Source organism: Octopus bimaculoides, chromosome 7 (assembly GCF_046866305.1).
Source record: "Octopus bimaculoides isolate indiv1 chromosome 7, ASM4686630v1, whole genome shotgun sequence".
Lineage (NCBI taxonomy): Eukaryota > Metazoa > Mollusca > Cephalopoda > Octopoda > Octopodidae > Octopus > Octopus bimaculoides.
In genome coordinates, this window is record NC_142934.1 from 2,593,887 (window position 1) to 2,618,089 (window position 24,203).

Genomic DNA, 24,203 nt, shown 5'->3' on the forward strand with positions numbered 1-24,203 from the left:
TTATCATTTAAGGTCTAAGCAGGAAAGCTCTTTTCACTTTTTATTTATTACATTTTAGTTTCTGCGTTTTCCTTTTCTGTTTTCCATTTTGCATTTCCTGTTGTTTACTTTCACCATTTTCTATATGCTGCCTTCTCACTTTTTTCACATTTCTATTATTCAATTTTTTTAGTTTGTTATGATATGTGGTTTGTACTTGAAGAATATGCTTAAGTTTTCTCAACATATAAAACTAGTAGCGTTTTAATACATGTATTATGACCTTTAAATAAATAATATATATATATATATATATATAAATATAGGTGTGTGTAAATATATATCAATATATATATATATATGTCTATATATATATATGTATATATATATAAATATATATTATATGTATATCTATATATATATATATATATATATATATATATATATATATATGCATGCATGCGTGTGTGTGTGTGTGTGAGAGAGAGAGAGAGAGAGAGAGAGAGAGAGAGAGAGAGAGAGAAAGGGAAGAACAAAATTGAATAAGTACTTATTTTCCAATTTTCTTTTCTCTCTATCCTCTATATAGATGTGTACATGTGAATGAGTTGCTATATTATATATTCTAAACACAATAACACTATTCTGCAGTAAAAAAAAAAAAAGCAGGTAAGAAACTTCAGTCGAAAGTGAGAAAGCTCCGCATATGCAGACATGTGTGTGTGTCTTGATGTGTGTGTGTGTGTGTCTTGATGTGTGTGTGTGTATATATTGATAGACAGATAGAAATAGATAGATAGATAGAAAGATAGATAGACAGAGACACAAATGCATAAATATATTTGAAATGAATTAATGAAAAGGTAGCATGCCTACTTACACAGGGGCTTTCTCTCTACAATCAGCTGTATGTTTTATAACACTTTCAACAGGTTTATCTGCGTCAGTTTCTCCCAGACAAACTTGTTGGGCAGACATTTTCACCTTATCTAAGGAACTTCTTATTTTATTTCTTTTGCTTGTTTGTCCCCCACCTGTGGGCCTGAAGAAGCCAATGTTATTCCGGATATTGAATTCTCTTTCTCATTGACTCCAACGCCTCTGACTGACTGAGGCTATTTGCAGTAACAAAAGACAGCAGTGTAGTGAGAAGTGTCACTTAAGAGGAATGCCTGCAAGCAGCAGCGAGTTACGTTCACACAGCAGAGCACATGGACAGGAGAGGAGAAGAAGGGGAGAAACGAGAAAAGCAAGAAGAGCAACAAGAAGACGGGAAAATGGACGGCTAAGTGGGAAATAGAACAGGTTGTTCACACATAAATAACTTATGTATTATATGTATGTGTGTGTGTGTGTGTATAAATGTATGTATGTGTGTCTGTGTGTGTGTGTGGGGGGGCTACGTGTGTGTATTGTGTGGGTGGGTGTGTACACACATATATACACATACTTACATTAGACATATATACACACATGTATACAAACACACAAACATCTATGCCTATGTGTGTATATATGTATGCATGGGTGTGTGAATATATATACATATATACATATATATATATATATATATATATATATATATATATATATATATTTCAAAAAATGAGTAGAGATGGCTTATTTTGGATAATTTTTATCTTAATGATGATATACGTATTCGTATGCATGGGTTAGGGTTAGGGTTAGGGTTTATATGTTGTTCTCTCTCATCTCTCTTTAGGTTTTTGTTTCTTGTACCATTTTGAACCATATACATCTGTAGATATAGATATAGATATAGATATAGATATATCTATATATATATATATAAAACTGAGAATGTGTGTCTGTGTGTCTGTATGCATGCATCACCAAAACTCAAGAACTACCCAACCGATTTCATTCAAATTTTACACATACACTACTTAGGGTTCATAGAGTGTCATAGACCAAAAACAATTTCCAACTAATACGTGTCAAAAGTGAAACAATAACATCTCTACTGTAATGTGAGATAATAGTTTCAGTCTTAATACTTTCACTATGTATATAATATATACATAGTGAAACTATTATCTCACATTACACATATATATATATTATATATTTAATTGATCCCTTCCATTGGTCTATATATATTATATATATCGAGACCTCCTTTGGTCATGACTGACCATGGGATTACACCTAGAAAGTTACCCTCTCAGGCACAAGTCTGGGCAAGGTTGTTTATGGAAGACCAGCAGTCTCCAAGGAAAAGGCAAAGACCAATACAGCCTGGCACCTGTGACGCCACAACTCATTTCTACAGCTGAGTGAACTGGAGCAACGTGAAAGAAAGTGTCTTGCTCAAAAACACAACATATAGCCCGGTCTGGGATTCGAAATCACAACCTAACAATCGTAAGCTCAACGCTAATAATATATATATATAATATATATATATAATATATATATATATATATATATATATATATATATATATATATATATATATATATATATATATATATATATATATTAGAAAAAATAATAATCAGGTACTCAGATGTCTGGATGGTTGTATATTTACAGATTTTTATTCATGTCACATGTTTTATGTATTAGCGCTTTCACCTAGTCTTGTAGGTTCATAAAATTTTGAGAGAAACCTTGAGAGAATGTTTCTTTTTATAGTATTATTGAATGTGTAGGGGTGGAGAGAGAGATATATATAGGATAGTAAGAGAGGGTGAGGAATGGAGGGAAAAGATGTATATATATATATATATATATATATATATATATATATATATATATATATATGTGTGTGTGTGTGTGTGTGTGTGTGTGTGTGTGTATATATGTGTGTGTGTGTGTGTGTGTATATGTATATACACATATGTGTGTGTGTGTGTATATGTATATACACATATGTGTGTGTGTGTGTGTGTGTGTATATATATTTCTTTTATGTATGTAAATATATAATGTAGGAGCTGCCTGGTCCAGCTCTTACAGCACTATGACTAAATGTTGAGGAAGTTACTCAACAAATGTGGACGTAATATACCTTGACTTTGCAAACCAGTATCCTTGAACTAAATCTGGTCCTGGACCCTTCCAATTCACCATTTTTCCTAACACTTTATTCACTAATGCACAAGTCAGTCATAGATCTGGCTGCTTCACTTCACTAACTACTTCTTACCTTACGTGCTTTTTTTTAGCCATGCTGTATCTCCATTATGATTGACTGGCATTTCCCAGATATCACTCCAGAACTTTCTACCTTTTTTCTGCATTAGCTTTCTCATCTTCAGATTTAGTTCTTCTTCCCTATTTATTTGGTTACAAAATCTCTTTTGGTTTGTTTCAATCTGTTCTGTTGATACTAATCTATTCTTTTCTGATAACTGGAAAGCTTACTGCTACTGCTATGACATACTCTTTCAATTCCTCCATGACCATCCCTCACCCTGCCTGTTTGACTAAGAATCCTTTATCAAGAGATTAAAATCTAGTGCTTTCTAATTTTTTCAGTTTCCAGCCTTCTATTCTACATAGATCTTGTCTTAAAGTCTTCACTTTATTTTCTAATCTCCTTTCCTAATCTTTCCTCTGTTATGTTGTTAGCAATACAGAATATACTCAAACATTCAATTATCCATGAGTGTGAAATCGTGTCATAGGCTTTCTTTTAATCCATCCATGGAGAAATGGAAAGTAGACCTCTACTCAAGTGACACAGCCTTAAGGAAAGTTAACATCAAGAGAAGAACTTCCATCGCTTCTGCATTGCTCAGGAAGTTAGTGTCACCTGTATTGTTAGTATCCATCCTACTGAGAACAGAATCTCCTTTCTTAGTCATATCTCACAGCTTCCTTCTCTTGGCACCTTTTAATGCTGGTAATCTTTTTCTATCTTTTTTTTACTCATTGCTCCCTGCAGGTCATCATCTAAAATCCTCTCACCTTATCTTCCTCACTTAAGTTGCTGCTGACAGTTGTCCTTTCCTGATCTACTATTATTATTATTTTTTTTTTTCTTTACTTTTTTCTTTGGTTTGATCTATATCTCTTATGTTGTTGTTTGGTCTTTCCAATTGTCTTTCAAGTTGTGTGATGCTATATCCCCTTCTATTTCGTCAAATGCTTCAAGTAACATGTCTCTAAATCTCCATTCATTTTCAGGGTCTTTAAGCTTCCAAACCCTTCTCCTCCAAGCTGGTCTACTTCTGGGCATCCATTTTGCCTTGATCCCAGAGTCGCTAACTACTAATCTGTGTTGGGTACATTCTTCGCCAGGGAAGGCTTTGGCATTTATAAGCCGCCCTCTTTCCCTATTTCTGGCGAGGATGTAGTCGATTTGGCTAGAGTGTCTGCCGGAATTGTAGGTGACTAGGTGACAGGCAGGTTTCCTGAAGTTGGTATTGCAAACCATAAGATCGTTTGCATCACAGAAGTCCAACAGTCTGGTTCCCTCCTCATTGCGGGAACCGAAGCCGTAACCTCCATGTACGCCATGGAAGCCCCCTGCATGTCGTCCAACATGACCATTGAAATCACCAGCCCCAAAGAGAAGATCCCTGTCATTCGTCAATGAGATAGTTTGCAAGAGGGTGTCATAGAATTGGTCTTTCTGCCCATCCGGTAGCCCCGGTTGAGGAGCATAGGCCAAGATGATGGTAGCTAACCTATGGTGAAGCACTAGCCTAATCTTAAGTACTCTGTCACACACACACATATATATATATATATATATATATATATATATATATATATATATATATATATATACTAAATTATCATACTTAAATGATGTAGAATCTAAATATATAGAATGTAATCATATTTAAACATTGTAGACACTAAATTATCATACTTAAATGTTGTAGAATCTAAATATATAGAGTGTAATGATATTTAAACATTGTAGACACTAAATTATCATACTTAAATGTTGTAGAAACTAAATATATAGAATGTAATCATATTTAAACATTGTAGACACTAAATTATCATACTTAAATGTTGTAGAAACTAAATATATAGAATGTAATCATATTTAAACATTATAGACACTAAATTATCATACTTAAATGTTGTAGAATCTAAATATATAGAGTGTAATGATATTTAAACATTGTAGACACTAAATTATCATACTTAAATGTTGTAGAAACTAAATATATAGAATGTAATCATATTTAAACATTGTAGACACTAAATTATCATACTTAAATGTTGTAGAAACTAAATATATAGAGTGTAATGATATTTAAACATTGTAGACACTAAATTGTCATACTTAAATGTTGTAGAAACTAAATATATAGAAAGTAATCATATTTAAACATTGTAGACACTAAATTATCATACTTAAACGTTGTAGAAACTAAATATATAGAATGTAATCATATTTAAACATTGTAGACACTAAATTATCATACTTAAATGTTGTACAAACTAAATATATAAAATGTAATCATACTTAAATGTTGTAGAAACTAAATATATAGAAAGTAATCATATTTAAACATTGTAGACACTAAATTATCATACTTAAATGTTGTACAAACTAAATATATAGAATGTTATCATACTTAAATGTTGTAGAAATTAAATATATAGAATGTAATCATACTTAAATGTTGTAGAAACTAAATATATAGAAAGTAATCATATTTAAACATTGTAGACACTAAATTATCATACTTAAATGTTGTAGAAACAAAACATATAGAATGTAATGATATTTAAACATTGTAGACACTAAATTATCATACTTAAATGTTGTAGAAACTAAATATATAGAAAGTAATCATATTTAAACACTGTAGACACTAAATTATCATACTTAAATGTTGTAGAATCTAAATATATAGAATGTAATCATATTTAAACATTGTAGACACTAAATTATCATACTTAAATGTTGTACAAACTAAATATATAGAATGTAATCATATTTAAACATTGTAGACACTAAATTATCATACTTAAATGTTGTAGAAACTAAATATATAGAATGTGACTACTGACCGAGACCTTTGGAAATGTGCTGTGCGTGAGAAGACCCGGCAAGCCAAGTAAGATCGTTGCCAGTGCCCCTGGACTGGTTCTTGTGCGGGTGGCACATGAGATGCACCATTTTGAGCGTGGCCGTTGCCAGTACCGCCTGACTGGCTCCTGTAGGATTTTCGAGTGAGATCGTTGCCAGTGCCCCTGGACTGGCTTGTGCGGGTGGCACATAAAAGACACCATTTCGAGCGTGGCCGTTTTCGTGCGGGTGACACGTAAAAGCACCCACTACACTCACTGAGTGGTTGGCGTTAGGAAGGGCATCCAGCTGTAGAAACTCTGCCAAATTAGACTGGAGCCTGGTGTTGCCATCCGGTTTCACCAGTCCTCAGTCAAATCGTCCAACCCATGCTAGCATGGAGGGCGGACGTTAAACGATGATGATGATGATGATGATAAGAAAGAAAATCTTTCAGTTTCCAGAGATGACTTACTCTCGAACATACTTTTAATCTTCTTCTTATTATTATTATTATTATTTACTTTTAATCTGCATCTTATTTTTTCATTGCCCACAAGGGGCTAAACAAAAGGGGGACAAACAAGGACAGACAAAGGGATTAAGTCGATTACATCGACCCCAGTGCATAACTGGTACTTAATTTATCGACCCCAAAAGGATGAAAGGCAAAGTGGACCTTGGCGGAATTTGAACTCAGAACGTAATGGCAGACGAAATACCGCTAAGCATTTCGCCCGGCGTGCTAACGTTTCTGCCAGCTCCCCGCCTTTGTTACAGTCACTTGCCAAAACACACCCAGCATCCTGGGGTGAGTGAAGGATAAGAGATGTGTGTGTGACTAAAAGCTTGGGGAGGGGAGGTAGTGAAATATCTTCATGTATTACAACACAGACATTCAAATTGATAGGGTTTTTCTAAGGATGTGGGAAGTACTTGTCAGCAAAATCTTCTGGATTTCTCTGAGACATGGTTCTCCTGAGATCTTATCTAGACGTTTCTGACATTCCTTTTTTATCATACCTGGGGCACCCACAATAACAGGAACAGTTCTCGTTTTAAGATGGATCATCTTTTGTATTTCAATTTCCAGGTCCTTATATTTACTTACAACTGCAGCATGGAAGGTGTTTATAAGCCATTTAAAAAGCACACAAAAAAACCTTTAGATTCACTTCAACATTTAAATTTAATTTCTCAAAATATTTTCGTCGCTTTGAGACCGCGACCTGTTCACTGACAAAATTCTGTGCTGCATCTGAGAAAGTAACATTTAGTTCATGATATATATGTACATGTGTGTGTGTGTGTGTGTGCGTTATGGCTGACCAGGCCTGCATGACTCAAGCATTTCCTCCCACAAATCACACACATATAAAGCAACACTCCCTCATTTTCTACAGGTTCATTCCTCCTAAGCCTTCTCTTGATTTTCTCCTGCTTCAATTTCTCTTTTTCAAACTTCGAACGACCCTTGAGCACTCTTTTCCTCCGTCCATTTCAGTCTTGGGCCTCCTTCTCCCAATCAACAACTGAAATTCCTGTCTGTGTCAGAGCAATTCTGAGGCAGTCCTTGAACCTTATTTTTTTCACCCCACCCCAAACGACTTTGCAAAATCATCAATTCTACACTCCTAATATAACATCTCTCAAGTATATCCACATCACTGATCACCATTTTCTAATTTATCTCAAGAATTAAGACAATGTTGATGATATTGTAGTAGACTTCATTCGGGCATAGAGTAGATTTGAACCTGAATCAGCAAATTTCCCACAATATTTCAACGGTATTTTTCTCACAGAAAAAACAATAATGACAGCAGTTACATTCACCATATGGCTTTGCTAAGCCAATTTATGTCTTTGCAACTTGACCCTCCTAACCTCTTCTAGGCCATGAAAAGTTTGAACTGAGATAACAGTTGACCCCCAGAGAATATCTATTGTCCTCAACAATATGTCTCTCCTTCTAACTAGTTTTGTATAGTTATAAATGCAAGAACTCCGTAAGCCAGAGTCAATTAATGAGAACCAAGTCTGGCTGATTGGCTGAATGAAACGCCATCTCTGAAGGAAAAGGCACAGAGGGAGACAACTATGGTAACTCACCAATGAAGCAGTTGTTTCATCCCACCACTCTCACTTTCTTTTCTCTACAACATTACCCTATCTCTGTCTGTGGTTTACTACTACACAATGACAAGAACGCAAACATACCTGTGCAAGGAAAATCTACAATATGTAACGGTAAATAAATGTTTGTTTACAACTTCAATCACTGTTCTTCTTTCATCTTGCACATCTGTAACAATTGGTAACTCCTGGCTCCAACAACTAACCCCCCACACACCGTTACAGATGATACAATGGACAGAGAGGAACTGGGAAAGTTGGTATCACTGTAGATAAGTGCCACCATCAACACTACTACTTTAGATAAAGCATCAACTCTCCCTAAATTTCTTTGTCTCTCTTTCTCTCCCTTTCTTTTTTCTTTCTCTCTCTCTTTCTTTCTGTCTGTCTCTGCCACCACCCTCAACATCTCTACTATTACTCTCATCTCATCATGAGGAATAGTAGGGGGTCTAAGTGAGACACACTGACACCCAGAAATTAGTTTGCGCATTTATTATATTAGATATATATACATACGTACATACATACATACATACATGCATACATACACACATATCAATACATATATATATATATATATATCATCATCATCATCATCGTTTAACGTCCGCTTTCCATGCTAGCATGGGTTGGACGATTTGACTGAGGACTGGTGAAACCGGATGGCAACACCAGGCTCCAATCTAATTTGGCAGAGTTTCTACAGCTGGATGCCCTTCCTAATGCCAACCACTCAGAGAGTGTAGTGGATGCTTTTACGTGTCACCCGCACGAAAACGGCCACGCTCGAAATGGTGTCTTTTATGTGCCACCCGCACAAGCCAGTCCAGGGGCACTGGCAACGATCTCGCTCGAAAATCCTACGGGAGCCAGTCAGGCGGTACTGGCAACGGCCACGCTCAAAATGGTGCATCTCATGTGCCACCCGCACAAGAGCCAGTCCAGGGGCACTGGCAACGATCTTCCTTGGCTTGCCGGGTCTTCTCACGCACAGCCCATTTCCAAATATCATCATCATCATTATTTAATGTTCATTGACCCTGCTGGCTTGCCGGGTCTTCTCACGCACAGCCCATTTCCAAATATCATCATCATCATTATTTAATGTTCATTGACCCTGCTGGCTTGCCAGGTCTTCTCACGCACAGCCCATTTCCAAATATCATCATCATCATTATTTAATGTTCATTGACCCTGCTGGCTTGCCGGGTCTTCTCACGCACAGCCCATTTCCAAATATCATCATCATCATTATTTAATGTTCATTGACCCTGCTGGCTTGCCGGGTCTTCTCACGCACAGCCCATTTCCAAATATCATCATCATCATTATTTAATGTTCATTGACCCTGCTGGCTTGCCGGGTCTTCTCACGCACAGCCCATTTCCAAATATCATCATCATCATTATTTAATGTTCATTGACCCTGCTGGCTTGCCGGGTCTTCTCACGCACAGCCCATTTCCAAATATCATCATCATCATTATTTAATGTTCATTGACCCTGCTGGCTTGCCGGGTCTTCTCACGCACAGCCCATTTCCAAATATCATCATCATCATTATTTAATGTTCATTGACCCTGCTGGCTTGCCGGGTCTTCTCACGCACAGCCCATTTCCAAATATCATCATCATCATTATTTAATGTTCATTGACCCTGCTGGCTTGCCGGGTCTTCTCACGCACAGCCCATTTCCAAATATCATCATCATCATTATTTAATGTTCATTGACCCTGCTGGCTTGCCGGGTCTTCTCACGCACAGCCCATTTCCAAATATCATCATCATCATTATTTAATGTTCATTGACCCTGCTGGCTTGCCGGGTCTTCTCACGCACAGCCCATTTCCAAATATCATCATCATCATTATTTAATGTTCATTGACCCTGCTGGCTTGCCGGGTCTTCTCACGCACAGCCCATTTCCAAATATCATCATCATCATTATTTAATGTTCATTGACCCTGCTGGCTTGCCGGGTCTTCTCACGCACAGCCCATTTCCAAATATCATCATCATCATTATTTAATGTTCATTGACCCTGCTGGCTTGCCGGGTCTTCTCACGCACAGCCCATTTCCAAATATCATCATCATCATTATTTAATGTTCATTGACCCTGCTGGCTTGCCGGGTCTTCTCACGCACAGCCCATTTCCAAATATCATCATCATCATTATTTAATGTTCATTGACCCTGCTGGCTTGCCGGGTCTTCTCACGCACAGCCCATTTCCAAATATCATCATCATCATTATTTAATGTTCATTGACCCTGCTGGCTTGCCGGGTCTTCTCACGCACAGCCCATTTCCAAATATCATCATCATCATTATTTAATGTTCATTGACCCTGCTGGCTTGCCGGGTCTTCTCACGCACAGCCCATTTCCAAATATCATCATCATCATTATTTAATGTTCATTGACCCTGTTGGTAAGAGTTGAACAGTTTAACTGGGTTGGCATGCTGCCATCATACAGCTACTAACTTGGTCGCCGAGATAATAGAAGCTATGTGCTACCTCTAGCATGCACCCCTGGAGTCTATTTTCTGTGCATTTTCAGCGTTTATTGTACCTGTGCATTTTCCACATACAAAAGCTCTGATATTGCTGTACCTTTTATATGTCCAAAGCTTACACTAGGTGCATCTTATGGAGTTCCTACCTACACCTTTCATACAGATTGAGCAGGGCCATCTACCTGAAAGGATTTGTGATTTGTCTGCCTTCCTACTCACTAAGACTTTGGTTTTTGCTAGGTTAACTGTAAGGCCCTTTAATTCTAGACCTAGCTTCTAGACCTGGAACTTCTCTAGTTCAGGCAGTGATTCAGCTAAAAGAGCAAGGTCATCAGCAGAAAGAAGATCTCAGGTACAGCCTGTCTTAAATTCCTCTGTTACTGCCTGGAGGACTATGATAAACAAGAGGGGGCTGAGCACTGATCCTTGATGAACCCCTACTTGTATCCTGAATTCTTCGCTGTACTCGTTGCTCACCCTCACCTTACTGGTAGCATCCCTGTACAAGGCTTTACTGGCTCTCACTAACCACTTGTCTATCCCTAGTTTCTACATTGACCACCGGATAAAGGATCAGGGGACCCTGTCAAAGGCTTTCTCCAAGTCAACAAAAGCCAAGTACAGGGGTTTATCTTTGGCTAGATATTTCTCCTGCAATTTTCTTACCAGAAATATAGCATCAGTGGTGCTTCTCCCTGGCACAAAACCAAATTGCATCTCATCTAGACTAACTCTCTCCCTAATTATTTGAGCTATGACTCTCTGCAACTTTCATCACCTGATCTAACAATTTGATACCTCTGTAATTATTTCTATTTAAAGCATCACTTTTACCTTTGTAGCAATTGACTATGGTACTGCTACACCAGTCATTGGGTATGACTCCTTTGTGTACCACCTGATTTACAATATGGGTGACTAGACCCTAACCCACACTGCCAGATATTTTGAGCATCTCAGTGGTGATTCCAGATGGGTCATGGGGGGCTCTCCCTGTCTTCATATCCCTTAATTGCTTTATCTACCAAGGTACTGTCAATTCAGGTAGCTGGTCCCCCAATCGACTCAACCTTTGGCAGACTCTCCTCCTCCCATTCATTTTGCACATTCAGCAGTTCTTTGATAGTGGCATCTCCATGCCTCTTTCCTTGCAGACTCATTAAAAGCAAGTGCATCATCATCCATGCGCACACATTTCTCCACTATGACATCACAGTTTTCTCTCACATACAGTCTTGCAATCCAAAATACTTCAGTTCTTTGGTCCTCATGACACTGAACATAGGCAAACTTCTTCTTTTTTGCTTCTCCCTTGGCAAGACATAAAGCTGTCTCTTAGCTTCTCTTCTGGTTATCTGACACAGTTCCCTGCTACCCCCATTCTTCCAGGCCTGTTTCTTTATTCTATTGGCCCTGTCTACGGTATTGTTCCACCACCACATTATCCTAAGTCTGGAAGGGACTTTGCACCAGCCACAGATTTGGTCTGTGACACTCAGAAAGCTGTCCCACAGGAATTCCCAGTTGCCCTCTATGCCACAAGCCTGTAGTTCCTCCTCCCTCTCATCAAATTTCTCAATTAGGATGTCCCTAAATCTCTGACCATATGAAGGGTCCTTAAGCTTCCAAATCCTTCTTTCTAAGATTGTTCTACTTCTTGGCATCCTTCTGGCTGGGAGTCTAAAGGTGCTAATGACTAACCTATGCTGGGGAGTACATTCTTCACCAGAGAGGGTCTTTATACTTAAAGGCAACCATGCATCCCACTGTCTGGTGAGAATGAAATCAATGTATATATATGTATATATGCATGTGTGTGTGTGTGGATATATATATATATATATATATATATACACACACACACACATATACATACATGTGCCTGTGTCTGTGTGTCTTTACACGCATATATAAACCATAAAAATAGCCTCAGCTCTTTTATCCATTCCAAGTAGTCCATCCGTAGAACCAAGGCAATCTTCTTGGTGCAATGATATTGGGTTGCTTCCACATCTGCTGTTAACTTGACAGTTTGTGGCAACAATAATTGGGAGCGATAATCCCAGCAACTAAGAACAAATGTTCTCTACAGGTGCAGCATTGTTACCTTTTGTTGTGTTCTGAATGATCTCAGAATTCAACCAGTTAGTTGCCTACATATTGTTGCCATCTTAGTAATATGCACATGGAACAATGCATTGCTGCTTATATGGATTCCCAGTTCAGACACTGACTCAGACTCTAGGATTGCAGAACCCCATGGTCCTGTGTATTCTGAGAGTAATCATTTTGTAGGTCAATACTGGAGTGCTTAAAACTTGACAGCATTTAATTGCATATTGTTTTCTTCAGCCTACTTGTATATTGTAGTCAAATTATTCTGTAGAGGCATCTTCGGGGTCAATCATTACTTAGAATAAAGTGTACAGCCCAAAGATAAAACCACTGCAATGAGTTTAAACCAAGGACACAAGAGTTTTTGTCCAAATCCTTAAGTACATCGCCTCATTTTACTTTCATATCTCTTTCATATTAGAGACACAAAGTGTAAAGTGAAATAGTTTAATACTTACATTGGTGAGCTTATATCTTCTACAGCATCTTCAAATACCTGTGAATAAAGGTTAAAGGTGAAACTTTAAAAACTATCACAGCAAATAAGTTTGCCATAGAGCCAGCAACATAACATAAAGTATGGCACAATCAGAACTACATCAGAAAATATATTTGGCAGTATTTAGTTACAACGTTTTATGTTCTGAGTTCAAATACATCCAGGGTAAACGTTACCTTTCATCCATCCAGGGTGAGTAAATTCAAGTACAAGTCAAGTACAAAAGTTGATACAATGGTCATGGTTGGAATATCTTGATCATAAGTCTACCTTTAAAGTTACCTGGGGCTAAACAACAACAATCCTGTGACAGACCGGCATCTCGTCCAGGTGGGGAACCTATACGCCAATGAAATTGGGAAACTGGCACTTATGAGCCAGGCATGGCTCGAGAAGGTACAAACAACAATAGTTGTTGTACACACCACATTCAATCTCTCTATGGCACTACTACTACTACTACTACAACACATGCCATACACCAAAAGACATTCTGTTCACCACTGAAAGGGATTTGACTATCACACCACTTACAATACAGCATATCCCCACTTCTTCCATTGAGCATCCAAAGCAAACGGCCACTGGCTGAGCCAACGGAAGAGTGTTTATGTGGTAGCTTTATCTGCTAGAAATAGATGTATCATCCTCATTATTTTACATCCATTTCCCCTGCTGCTAGACAGGTCAGCATAGACCAGGTCAGTTCTTGCTTGAAATTATTGCCTTCATAAATGGATCAGGGAATCACACCTCACTCTCATGTTTCCCTTTTGGTTAGGCATCTACAGCTATATGTCCTTCCTATCAGCAACCGTTTTACAGCATACTAAACGTATTTTATCATATCACTAGCACTATTGAAGTTGCTGCAAGTGTGTGTGTGTGTTGCATGAGGCTAAGAGTGTGTGCATGAGTGTGCGTGTGTGTGTGTGTGTGTGTTGCATGAGGCTAAGAGTGTGTGCATGAGTGTGTGTGTGTGTGTGTGTGTTGCATGAGGCTAAGAGTGTGTGCATGAGTGTGTGTGTGTGCATGCGAGTGCGTGCGTGTACCAGTTAAAGCCAGTGTTGTGTTTATATGCTGTTACTTATATGTCGTGTAATAAATAGTGAACAATAAAATAATACAAGAGTGAAAAAAGAATTTGGCGTCAATAAAATCGACTGTACACTTGAAACCAATGCTCCAGCATGGTCACAGTCCAATCTCAGAAACCAATAAAAGTGTATATAACGAGATTTCAATACACAACACCAACAACAACAATAAAAATGATGACTGATCAATGATACTAGTTGTTATAACTGTTGATAACAGTAACTATCAATATTATAGCAAACATTGTAAGAGTAGGCGGCAAGGTTGCCGTTTAGTCCGTTACATGACATCAATAGTCATAGATGTAGTAGTAGTAGTAGTAGTAGTAGTAACCGTATCATGTGCATACTTTGTCACAGTAATCGTTACAGTACAAATATGTATGTGTGTGTGTGTGTGTATTACTGTATATTTAAGTGCAATAGAATATGGTAGAAAAGATTTTTGTGCTTAATATAGTCAATTAGTGCCGTAATGTAAGAATAAGAATGAGGATAATATTCGAGTTAGGCTCGTAGTAGGCAACGGTAGACCGATCGTCGTTGACGGACTGTCTGTCCTGTGTTTATTCTCCACCATCTGGTAGATTTTACACCATCCAATTCGTCATTCATTCCTTCCCACCCTCTTGTTTTCTTTTATCTTAAATATTGATTCCACAATACGCGACTGTAAACAATTCTATTTGAATAGACCACGTTTATATCAATAACAACATCAAATTAATTACAACCAACGAGATTGCTAACATCTGCTTAACAACACATCTCACCTGACGCTGGTCTGCTCGGAAAACATTTATCGTCTGCTAGATTTCACCTCCCCCCCCCCCCCCCCAAGGCTACTCAAGCAAACGACAGACGGTCGTTAATTGTGACCCTAAAACACATTGAATCAGCAAATATATTCATTAATTAAGCTGGAGTTTAATACTTGGAAGCTAAAATTTCATCTGTTTCTTTCCTTCTTTCGAAACAAGTGGAAGATAGAAACAATATTTAATGAATGCATTGAGGCGAGAATTCCCGTCAATAAATCGATACACGTGTGGGTGTTAGCGAGGAAAATGCAACAAAGAAACGAAGAGAAGGCGAGAATTAATTGATCGATCGTTTTCAGTTTCATCAAATATTATGCACAGTTAGAAAGACGAAATATTAGAGGGTAGTGGGTGTTATAAAAGTCATCTTACATCACAGCAATTGTCTTGCTTCGTTTTGCCAACTTCTGAGGCGGCCATTCTCAAATCTCTCTTTCTCCCTCAGAAACCTTTCACATTTTAGTACCAAATAAATCTTTTCAAAGACATTACTATTCAAACTTAACAGATTTTAAACTAATAAACATCATATTTTTCCATCATAATTTCGTATAATTTCATAGATTTTATTTCAGTAATAATAATAATACTAATCTATGCAGAAATTCCATCAATGGCTTAACCGTTCATACTAACTTCCGCTTCCGGTAACCACACGCAACATTTTGTTTTCGTCTTTGTCGCTTTTCTTTTTGGTTTTTTCTAGATTTTTTACAATTATATATTTTTTATTTGGCTGTTATACGATATTATTGTCATGTCTGCTTCAACCGTTCCGTCTGTCAATAACGCCCATGATCCAAGACGACCGAACAAAGTCACACGGTGAGTATCACATATATTTCAACATTGGCGATATATTCTTCGGGATCGCTGGTCTTCTTTTTTTTATTATCAGCCAAATCTCCTTCTACCGGCATTAAAAAAAAACGAAAAACTCGAAGGATACATTGGTTAATGCAGTGCTAGATTTATATTTAAAAAAAAAAACGAATCGATCATGTTTTCTTAATCAGGTCTGGGCTGGGACGAAAGCGCAACTGGAAACTATATTGAATCATTTAATGGAAGAAGAGGTCTGAGACAACAAATTTATGGTACAAAAGTATTATTAACGCCGGGTTTATGAATATTTATTTCTTATTTTGACTCGCACCAAGTTTGCATTATTTCTCCTTATCTTCTCTGCTTTATAACTCTGTGGTGTTTAAATATGGAGAGAAAAAAAAAGGCATAACTACAGATTTCTGCCCCTCCCCCTCCGCCGACTTTGGATGATAATAACTTTCAGAAAAATGGATATTTTTTTAATGAAATTGTCTACAAATATACCTCGGACTATGTAGATTCCTAGAACAGAAATTTTGGGGGAATCTACATGATATAACAGATATTCGTAGAAAATTTCATTAAAAAATATCCATTTTTCTGACAGTTATGATCATCCAAAGTCGACGTGGGGAGGGGCAGAAATCTGGGTCAAACTAGCTGCAGTTATGTCCAAATTTATGCAGTTTGGTTTTGTGCCAGGGAGAAGCACCTCTGATGCTATATTTCTGGTAAGGCAGCTGTAGGAGAAATACCTAACCAAAGATAAACCTCTGTACATGGCTTTTGTTGAGATGGAGAAAGCCTTTGACAGGATCCCTTGATCCCTTATATAGTGGTCAAACTAGAGATAGACGAGTCATTGGTGAGAGCTGTACAAGCCATGTACAGGGGTACTGTCAGTGAGGTGAGGGTTGGCAACGAGTATAGGGGAAAATTCAGGGTACAAGCAAGGATCAGTCCTCAGCTCCCTCTTGTTCATCATAGTCCTCCAGGCAATAACAGTGGAATTCAATGTTGATGACCTTGTTCTTATAGGTGAATCACTAGCAGAACTAGAAAAGAAGTTTCAGGTGTGGAAGCAAGGTCTAGAGGTACAACAATATCAGGAAGGTTAACAGGGAAGATAGTTTTTGTATACAGAAAATAGATTCTACCACATGCCAGAGGGGAAAACTAATAGTCAACAGCTTCCGTTACCTAGGTGACCAAGTCAGAAGCAGGGGTGGATGTTCCGAGAGCATAGCTGCTAGAATAAGAATAGGCTGGGCAAAGTTCAGAGAATTCCTACCTCTGCTGGTAACAAAGGGCCTCTTGCTCAGAGCAAAAAGCAGACTGTATGATGCCTGTGTGTAAACAGCCATGCTACACTGCCTGGAATTGAACTCAGAATCTTGGGGTTAGTAGCCCATGCTCTTAACCACTATGCCTTATGCCTGTGGCCAATTATGGATTGAATTTTAGGACTTATAAAACTATGATTTTCCTATCCTTCCTTAATACCGGTTTCCATATGCTACTCATATCTGCACTCGGTCTGCTTAGGAGGTCGTTGCGTCCTAGTATATGTCCTGCTTCTTTTAGTTTTCGTACTTCCCAGTGGTGTTCTCTGTCTATTATTTTAACTTCCTTCCACAGGAGGAGGTGGTCTCCATTTTTCCATACATGATCAGCTATACCCGATTTATCAATATCTCCCCATGTCACAGCTTTGCGATGTTACAAATATTGTTTGATGTGACTCTTTGTTTACAAACAAAATACAGCTAAATGGCCATAGTTGGAGTGTCTCTCATCATAGAGCTGATTATTCATAAGACTGACCAAAGGTTAAAGAATTTGTTATATATAAATTTTGTAATGCATCATTAAGTTAATTGCTAAATTTCTTCCAGGTACAAGTCCCCGCCCAGTGGTGGACCAGTTGATGACCCCACCCCAGATTATATGAACTTACTGGGCATGATATTCAGTATGTGTGGACTAATGATGAAAGTAAGTAACAAATCTACAATTTCAGACTTTGTTTCATGTTTATTGTTGTTGTTTGAGAGATAGAAGTGACGGCTATGTAGCCCCTGTTACATCCTATCTTCACCTAACTCTGATGACCATCCCCATGCAGAGAGAATTCATGTGGGATGTAGTATGACAGTTGGGACATAGAGCACTCTTCCCATTGTCCAGTCTGTTTCTCTTGGCCAACAAATTCTGATAATGGTTACCATGGAGACAGGCGAAGTGGACACAATCAGAGCAGGAGAACTGCTCTGATACTGTACCCAGCACAGTATATAAAACCAGGAAGAAAACTGGCATTGAATGGTTTTAGGGTTCCATCGTCAAATTTGGTTCGATTTCGATTTCACTTGCCCCAACAGGTCTTCGCAAGCAGAGTTTAGTGTCCAATGAAGGAGAGGTACGCGTAAGCGGGCTGGCTACACCCCTGGCAGAGGCCTCATATTATGGTCTCACTTGGCTTGCCGGGTCTTCTCACACACTGCATAATTTCCAAAGGTCTCGGTCACAAGTCATTGCCTTATCCCAGGTTTTCCTGGGTCTACCTCTTCCACGGGTTCCCTCAACCGCTAGGGTGTGGCACTTTTTCACACAGCTATCCTCATCCATTCTCGCCACATGACCATACCAGCGCAGTCGTCTCTTGCACACCACAACTGATGCTTCTTAGGTCCAATAATAATCATTTCAAATTTTGCCACAATGGCAGCAATTTTGGGGAAGGGGATGAATTGATTACATCGACCCCAGTGTTCAACTGGTACTTAATTTATTGACCCCAAAATGATGGAAGGCAAAATCAACCTTAGCAGAATTTGAACTCAGAACATAAAGACTGATGAAACGCAGCCAGGCATTTTGTCCAGCATGCTAACGGTTCTGCCATCTTACCACAATAATAATAATAATAATAATCATGGGTTAATAAACTATTTTCTTTTCCAGTTAAAATGGTGTGCTTGGGCTGCAGTCTATTGTTCTTTCATTAGTTTTGCCAATTCTCGTTCTTCAGAAGATACCAAACAGATGCTCAGCAGTTTTATGTAAGTTGTTTCACTGATTCTTATTTCACACCTACATTTCTTTAATTGTAACCATTTCTAACATTTACCATTCGTGTTTTGTATCCATTTCTCCATAGGAGCCTGGGTTTGATGAATAGATTGCTGAGGTCTTACTCTACGGCCAGACACCCTTCCTGTCTCTAGCTTTTACCTGTATATGTATATACATATTGTGTGCATGTGCTTAGACATTGGTGGAAGGGCAATGCTCCGCAAACCTTTGCAGAGCTTCTGGGTTTGGTGAGATGAAGTTATTCTCTGAAACCAGAGACCAATCTGAATTCTTACCACAGAGTGAATTCCCTGAAGGCAATTCAGTCAGACTGTGATGGTAATGTAACTGACAGATGAACCCTTTTGATTCCAACCTGCCTGAGACTGTTCATAGTTCTATGGCAAAAATGTCCTGTTTTAAGCCTCTTGGGCCTCTCCACTTGGTTTCCTGAGTAAAAGAATAAACATACACAGCTCAAGAACAACAATTGTAAATTGCAGGCAAACGACTGGACAGAATCATACAATAAAAATAAAAAAATAAAAATTCAGGAGAATAACAACAATGGGTCTTTTTCTCAACTGCCATAATTTCTTCACCCAAATTGCTATTTTCCTCCTCACTTTGTTTGAATCTCTCTCTTTGCCAGTCAAAGTGTAAACTCTTCATCTGAACAATAAATATCATCCATAATTTCTTCAGTTGCAAAGAGTCCAGTCCTTGCTTGTTTGACCAAAGTGCTGGCTTCATCACACACTTGTTTCATTGATCACAAAGATACGTGTTTTTGTGTCCCCCACCTAATTAAAAATAAAAAGTAAACAACAGCTTGAGGTGACTGTATTAACAATAAGTCATAAACAGACCTGATTACAAAGCTGCAACATGATTGCTTGTCTCTGACTGTTTTAACAGGAATGCAGAAGAGATTACGTTTCAGCTATTCTTGTTATTCTGGGAACACAACACAATTGGATTTTGGTGATCGAAATTGAAATCTTGCATGAAAACTTCCTATTAATCTCTTTCAAACACCATCTTAATTAATAAAGTTATGTTTTACTAAATTCTTCATTGCTTTAAAAATTGACACAAAAGCAGGTCAATCTTTGTTCTGCAAACTTTTGATCAAAGCCTCTCTAACCATGACCATCTTGTCCTTTTACAGATACAAATTATCTGAGATTATATCTGTTCTTTCATTTTGTTAAATAGAAGGCTGTCATTTGTGAGAAATTTTGCTGCTATTTCTAGCTGGCTGAACGACCACGCAAGTGGCCAACTTGAAGCTGGATAAACAAATATGTGGTTAATTAAATTACAGCCTACCATCTAGAAAAATGAAGCAATATATTAGGGAATGTAATCCAGGGCACACTGTGTCTAGATGGCCATGGCTGGAATGTCTGCTCAACCAGAACCTATGGGGGCTAAATAAAAACACAGCTTGAGCTAAATCTATCATGAGGTTTCATTCAATACATCACATTAACAAAGACCAATTATTTTGCAAATGTTGTCTGGAAAAGCATGAACACCTCACAGTCTCTTATTTTAGTCTTCTCTAAATTTGTTGCGTTTCTCGTCAGAAATGATTCACTTCCGTAAAACGGATTAAGGCAGGGAACTGCAGGATTTAGTTAAAAACACTACTGAAGATGTTTATCGCAGAACAGGTTGCGTTGGTCTTGCAGTGTCAGAACTAGTGTCATCATCATCATCACCAGCAATCAAATTGAGAGCCTTTATGGCCTCTCGACTTTCAAGAAAGACCAGTTAAATCTTTCTTTAATCACACAACTATTTTAAAAAAGAAGACCAATAGTAAAAGCAAAGTAGGTAGTAGTGTTATTTCAGCTGTTATGGGGCAAAAGTGGTGGTGGTGCCTACCTCTTAGGGTTCACGTTTAGCCCCTGACACAGCTTTCATTTTTTTTTTTTTTTTTTTTCTAACCCTATTTCTCTTTCTTCTCCAGGTTGTCCATTTCTGCTGTTGTCATGTCATATCTACAGAATCCTCAACCAATGTCACCACCTTGGTAAACCAACCTCAACAGACAGCTTATCGCAGGCACATTAATTACCTGGAACTCGTTTACAAATTAAACACCATCTCAGATAACACGGCTGCAAAAGGAAAGCATTTTTGGCAAAGTTGAAATTGCAATTGAACAACAAAAGTAATATAGTTGTTTAAACCAATGTGTGTGTGTGTGTAAACTAAAAGTGAAAATATTTTAAAACTGATATTAACCTGTCTTTCTGAAAGTTTTTCTATTTTAATAAATCCTTATTAAAATCATTATTAATGAATTTAAACCTATTCAAATCAACATTTCTGATTGTCAAAGGTGGTACCTTGTTTTCTTTTGTCAGTTTTGAACTGTTTCCAAGATATTTAAAGTTCCAAGAAGAATATGTGTAACCAGTTGCACATTTTAAGTTCCTGTTCAGTGAATTAAATGCTTGTACGATGATTTCCTTCTGGGAACTGTTTAATGCTGGTTTTAAACTTAGTCTTTGCAGTTTTTGTTTCTTTGGTGAATGATTAAAACTTGAATCCTTTTTTTTTTTTCCTTTTCCTTTCTTTCCATCTTCCTAGACTCGAGCTATGGAGATGTATCCTCAGACAGAGTACAAGGTCTTTTTATCTGTATACCACCTTTTGTGGGCTTAGCCATAGAAGATGGGACCAGTTATTCCTGATAAATGCTGTTCGTTTATACAAAACTAATTATTTCCCTTTGAATTTCTAATTTGGCCCTTTATCTATATATCAGACACATAGAACCAGTCCATTAGTGGGTTTTATGTGTGTGTAGCTATTTATCTATCTATGTACACATATGTATGTGTGTGTATATGTTCCTAGACACACACACACATATTTCCTCCTACTCTTCTCATGTCTGCCTTTTGTGTTGGCAATGAATTCTGCTTTTCTTCCTGATTGTATATGTTTCACTTCATTAACAAAGCTAAATTAATTAGTCAACTCTTGTGGATTGGACCCAAAACTTTCAGTTTTCAAATGAGCGACAGCATTTTCTTTTGTAGCCTAAATATGTGCCACAGCCTTATAGCTAGATTGCTGTTTGGGTTGACAAAACCCTATAATTATGTGTTTGTGGAGACATGGGGGAAATCCATGGCATGTATGGTGTAACCTCCTTTTTTAAAGTTAAAATGCGTGCACACACAACACGTGTGTGCTTACAGTCCTCTTCCACATTGGGTTTACAACACATAGTTGCCATGGCAACAACACAAGGTTGCCATAGCTACAACACGGGTTTTATGAGAAAAGAGGAAGAAACAGTTCTGTAATAAATACTTTTCCAGGTATGGAAATTATTATTAATTTTTTTAATTAAATTATTTTTGCCTTTTCAAAGATTATTTTGTTCCTTTTTTTTAGGGGTCAATAAAATACAGAACCAGTCTAGAAGTGGGTTTCATGTTATAACCAACTCCTTTTAAAATTGCTGACCTTGTGTCAAAAAATTAAAGTATTTTTTCTATGTGTGGGGAGTTAATAGAAACTGTTTGGTTGTTTTAATTTAGGGCTGACTTAATATTTAATGTAAGGAGTTTAAAAAAAAAACAAACTAGAAATAACTGTGTTGCTAAGTTGTCAGATTTAATAGGAGGAGAATTAAAAAATTAGTTTGAAATAATTGTGTGGTGAGAGAGAAAGATAAAGGGATGGATACACAGACAGATAAATTGATGTAGATATATTAGGAAGCAATTGAATAATTCAAAGAAAGATAAGCTGCCAAGGAAGTTAGTGTTAATGTATTTGATATTAGAAATCATCACCATTTAATGCCTGTTTTCTCTGCTAGCATGGGTTGGATGGCTTGACAGGAGCCGCACCAAGTTCCTGTCTTGTCTTTTACAGTTAGATGCCCTTCCTAATGTCAACCGCTTTACAGAATGTTTGTTCGTGAGGACATAAGACTGAAACGGGTCTAGAGTTGCCTTCCATTTTTACTGAAATTATATAAACTAATGGTTTCCAATTTTGGCACAAGGCCAGCAGTTTTCTCTTATGGTGGGCAGAGTAAGTCACATCAACCCCAGTGTTTTACCGGTACTTATTTTATCGACTCCAAAAGGATGAAAGGCAAAGTCGACCTGAATGGAATTTGAACTCAGAACGTAGAGACGGATGAAATGCCTGGCATTCTAATAACTCTGCCAGTAAGTTCCATATTTTCCCCGAAAGATGGTGCTCTAGCATGGCCACAAGCCAGTGATTGAAACAAATAAAAGTAAACATGAAGTAAAACAAAAAAAGATGATCCAACCGAAGAGACTCTTAAGTGTGTCACTCAACTTGCTAGAGATAGCAGCTAAATCTTGCTTGAATCACATCTTGACTATTTTCAAATCAAAATAGAGAACATTTGCTAATGTAGTCCTTCATACATTTTGGTATTTGGTGGAAAATGTCTGAACGGATGGTCACGGCTGGAATGTCTTTGGTCTTAGATCTGCTGGATTAGAACTAATCTTTGGTTAAACAACAAAAAACATTTAGAAGTAAAAAATTTTTAAAGATCAAAGACAAGACTTCAGGGGGGGGGGGGTTGTGAAATGAAATACAAGATGGAGATGTTGAAGTGGTTGTGTTGGATATTTAATAAACATATAAATATTTCAATCTTAAGGAAGTATTTCAGTATATACAGCTGTAAACAATGAAATTACTGATTATTGTATAATTTGTACAGAGTTGAGCAAAAACAACAACAAATTAATCTTCATCTTCATAATAATATTAATAATAATAATCTATACAACATAATTGTTAATTATATGTTAATGAGAAATGAGGCTGTTTTGCTACAAATATAAAACATAATGTGTTGGGTGTTAAACCCTGTTGAAACACTTTCCATGCAAGGCACACTTCTTTATTTGCTGCTACTTAACCTTTGTTAAGAGTTTACGACCTGTCGTGTGAAACTCTGTTAGTTCCATATTCAGTACTCTTGTCTTACCATTTACACAGCAACATATTTTATGGCTGACAGTTCACATAACGAGAGAGAGAGAGAGAGAAAGAAACCCTTTGGTGTCCAACAAAGATAATCAAACTGACTGACCATTTGTATTA

General features: G+C 37.5%; 2 protein-coding genes across 4 annotated transcripts in view; one reads left to right on the top strand and one right to left on the bottom strand.

Annotated features, from left to right (window-relative positions):
* Positions 1 to 15,679, bottom strand: part of LOC106872246 (tetratricopeptide repeat protein 39A) — a 56,584-nt gene extending 40,905 nt beyond the window's left edge. The window contains exons 1-2 of one of the 3 annotated variants that reach the window (XM_014919164.3): positions 15,546 to 15,679; positions 13,215 to 13,252 (exon numbers count right to left, since the gene is read on the bottom strand). In XM_014919164.3, coding sequence (XP_014774650.1) covers positions 13,215 to 13,252; positions 15,546 to 15,593 — 86 coding nt within the window. In that variant the 5' untranslated portion in view covers positions 15,594 to 15,679. Of the gene's footprint in view, positions 1 to 859; positions 1,268 to 13,214; positions 13,253 to 13,431; positions 13,563 to 15,545 lie in introns of those variants that run through there. The other 2 variants (XM_089354581.1, XM_014919162.3) reach the window with 2 other exon arrangements.
* On the top strand, positions 2,191 to 21,644 carry LOC106872247 (PAT complex subunit Asterix). Its single transcript, XM_089354583.1, has 5 exons — positions 2,191 to 2,364; positions 15,880 to 15,998; positions 17,897 to 17,996; positions 18,966 to 19,063; positions 21,055 to 21,644. The coding sequence occupies exons 2-5, from the start codon at positions 15,931 to 15,933 to the stop codon at positions 21,119 to 21,121; spliced, it is 333 nt and encodes a 110-aa protein (XP_089210709.1). The 5' UTR covers positions 2,191 to 2,364; positions 15,880 to 15,930; the 3' UTR covers positions 21,122 to 21,644.
* The last annotated feature ends 2,559 nt before the right edge of the window (positions 21,645 to 24,203 follow it).